At 38.4% G+C, this 2997-nt stretch overlaps 2 protein-coding genes across 2 annotated transcripts; one reads left to right on the top strand and one right to left on the bottom strand.

The window, feature by feature from the left end:
- Positions 1-8: 8 nt before the first annotated feature.
- Positions 9-1541, top strand: EIN_375490 (hypothetical protein; the record flags this gene model as incomplete). Its single annotated transcript, XM_004182742.1, has 2 exons — positions 9-1143; positions 1372-1541. 2 exons carry the CDS (start codon positions 9-11, stop codon positions 1539-1541), a joined length of 1305 nt encoding a protein of 434 aa, XP_004182790.1.
- A 177-nt stretch (positions 1542-1718) lies between these two features.
- On the bottom strand, positions 1719-2928 carry EIN_375480 (magnesium and cobalt transport protein, putative; the record flags this gene model as incomplete). The annotated part of the gene is made up of 2 exons (XM_004182741.1): positions 1719-2136; positions 2177-2928. 2 exons carry the CDS (start codon positions 2926-2928, stop codon positions 1719-1721), a joined length of 1170 nt encoding a protein of 389 aa, XP_004182789.1.
- Between the last annotated feature and the right edge of the window lie 69 nt (positions 2929-2997).

Here is a 2997-nt window from a genome sequence, read left to right as displayed (position 1 = left end):
TTCACAAAATGTCAATTTGTATTGGGAATGGTGCGATGCGTCATCAAATTCTATCGGGCGCTGTATTAAGTTCGGGTATAGGGTGTGTAGTTGATGGCGTCTTTCTAGAGGACCAGACCGGTATATATATGTTAAAGCAGATAACCCTAAAGAACAAGAAGCTTGAGGGAGTCACACTGGACTTATTGTGTAAAGTACTGACCTCGTTACTGATTCCAATACAGTCAAAAGAATTCGAACAAGTGCAAACTGTTGAAGGGTTTGTGGATGGGTTAATGGAGTATATAGACAATTACTCCATCTGTGATTATATCATCGCTTTATTAAAGTTGGATGTGTTTCACCAAAATAGCAGAAGCATCCAATGGTTCTGTGAACAAAGTTTCATCACAAAACTGCTGAACGTGTTTTTGGAGACGCCCGTCTCGATCGACCGCATTGAAAGTGTTGCGCGTATTATCAATGAAATAGTCATCTGGAGACATTCCCATCAGATCGGAGCTGCCGCTAATGTCTTTGTCGACTTTTTTAACACCGACAAAAGTCTCGACCAATTTGTCACCCTTGTCTTTTCAAGCGAAATGAAGGAGATCCGGGAGTTTGGACTGATGGTCATATCAGACATGTTGACCTGCAACACATCACGTAGCGATTTGTGCACAATACCCGTGGGAGGATTGCCTGCCATTTTTAAGAACCTTGTCTCACACTTTGAGAACATGCAACTTCTGCTTCAAACCAAAAACGAAGGGTTTGTTGGACAAACTAAAATACGTCTTGGGTTTATAGTCTTGTCGTTGTTACTCTCAAACTACAGTGTCATTTATACTCTTGTCGACGAACACGGATTTTTAGACTCACTTTTGGACATCTTCTATGACACTACACATCAATGCACCATATTCAGACAAATAGTGTACAACATCATCGATACTGTCGTACAACGCCCTATCGGAGAGATGAAGTACAGACTCTTGAAAGATAACGCTCTGTTGGAAAGAATGATAGACGTCGACGTGGAGGCATTGAAAATACACGAGAAGACCAATTTCTACCCTGACTACTTCTTAATCAATTCGATGATGATGTACAATATTTACAAAAACAAGGAGATCAACACACCAAAGTTCAGTGCTAAACTGGGTTTGTTTTTCTTCAATTAACTATCATAGAATTAGACTCTTATGTATAACTAAAAATTCTATATTATTATAATATAATTATTATTATTAGACTCTTAGTAATACATAAGAGTCTTCGACTTTTTAGAGTTGGATGCTACTTATAGATTACTAATTAATGTATTATAATTATAGATTATCTATATATATAATACTAATTGATATAATAAAGCTATTTACTCATTACTAGACAACCAAAAATTCACTTCTTACGTTGAAGACATCATAGTTGCACGAACGGAGGCGACGAGTGTACACTTTGGAAAGAAACACAGCCCAGACAACTACTTTGATACAAACACATACACCAACTTCTTGCTCAATTCACAGAAGAGAGGTGACGACGACGACTTGTTCTAAAGCGTCACAACAATGTACTAAATCGGTTTTCATACTCTTTATTTATTCAACCCCATTTTCAACAACAAAGCTATTTCTTTGTGCATTCGGTTTGGTGTGGGTCTTAGTATAACATTCTAATAACATCAAATTATTTAGAATTCAATTGGGTTATACATTTGAGGCAAAGTGTCTGCATCAATACCACTTCAACTTCTTAAATACTATTTGTTGTAATATCAACAACCCAAGGCACCCGAGCATGATGTAAAAGAACGTGCGGGGTTCTTGTTCATTGACCAAGTCGCTCTGCCACGGGACTCTAATATTGCACCCAAAGGAGTTCACAACAAGTGTGATTGGAAAGAATATGAGTGAGATGAAGTTGAACACTTGGATGTATTTACTTGTCTCTCGTTCTGTAAAAGTCGACGCTATTGTAAGTCTCACGTTGTATATATTGAAACAGAAGTCATTCAATTCTTTCACCCTTTTCAAGCGTTGATACACACTCGCAAAGTCATAATATGCATCTCTGAGCATCACCTCAAAGGTGTCTTTGATTGTTCTGAAAGCCTTCTTTTTGCTTGATCGTATTAAAAATCTGAGCATTGTCCTTCTTATGAGTTTCTGTAGATGCACAGTGAACAACAAACTTCTTTGCAATCAAACAGCTGAGTAACGTTTCTATTTTGTCTTCCAACACTTTGTTCCGAGCTATGAAGCCGAGTTGTTCATTCTTCAAGACGTGCAGTTGCATCGTTTGTTGCACCTCTATTTCATCGGATATGATTTTGACCCACTCCGCAAACTGCATGATGCTCTGGTGGAGGATTTGGAACAAAATGATTTCGGGCGATATGCTTCTGTTTGTCGCAAAAGTCTTTTTGACCATATCGAAGACGTTGTCGTTCCGTTGGTGGAAAGTTATGATGACTCGTTTCTTGATTGTGATTCGCGTGTTCTTTATTCTAAGGATGTCAGTGAAGGGGTGGTATTCAATGTTCTTTGTCAGAATTTCGTAGTAGTACGGATATATCAGAACAGCTTCACGTTGATCTTCGTCAAGCCATCGTTCAACAGAGAGACAGTGGAGTTCAAATAACATCCCAATCGCTATCATCACTTCTTTTGATGGCGATTCAATATCGATCCACAAGAAGTGGTTCTCTGGCTTACTATTTGCATTCTTATAGTTCGTGCAATACTGTCTCAGTTGAGTAATACTCCACTCCGCGGGTTTAACTCTCTCACCAACAACGTCAATCGCGTCTCTTGCACTCCAAATGTCTTCGTTGGATACTATGTTCGTTATATTTTCTTTTGGTGGAAAGAATGAATTCACGTCGTCGTCGTCTTTGGTTTTCACGTGTGTGTCAATCGATGGTGTCGTTCTCTTCTTTCTCATTTCTGTGGTAACTAGTTAAGTGTTTTGTTCTTGGGATTTTTGGTATTATACTATTGGTTTGTTTTTATC

This window comes from Entamoeba invadens, assembly GCF_000330505.1.
Source record: "Entamoeba invadens IP1 unplaced genomic scaffold scaff_1105074724957, whole genome shotgun sequence".
NCBI classification, from domain to species: Eukaryota; Evosea; order Mastigamoebida; family Endamoebidae; genus Entamoeba; species Entamoeba invadens.
The sequence above is the reverse complement of the archived record's forward strand: the minus strand, read 5'-3'. Positions and strand labels throughout refer to the sequence as shown.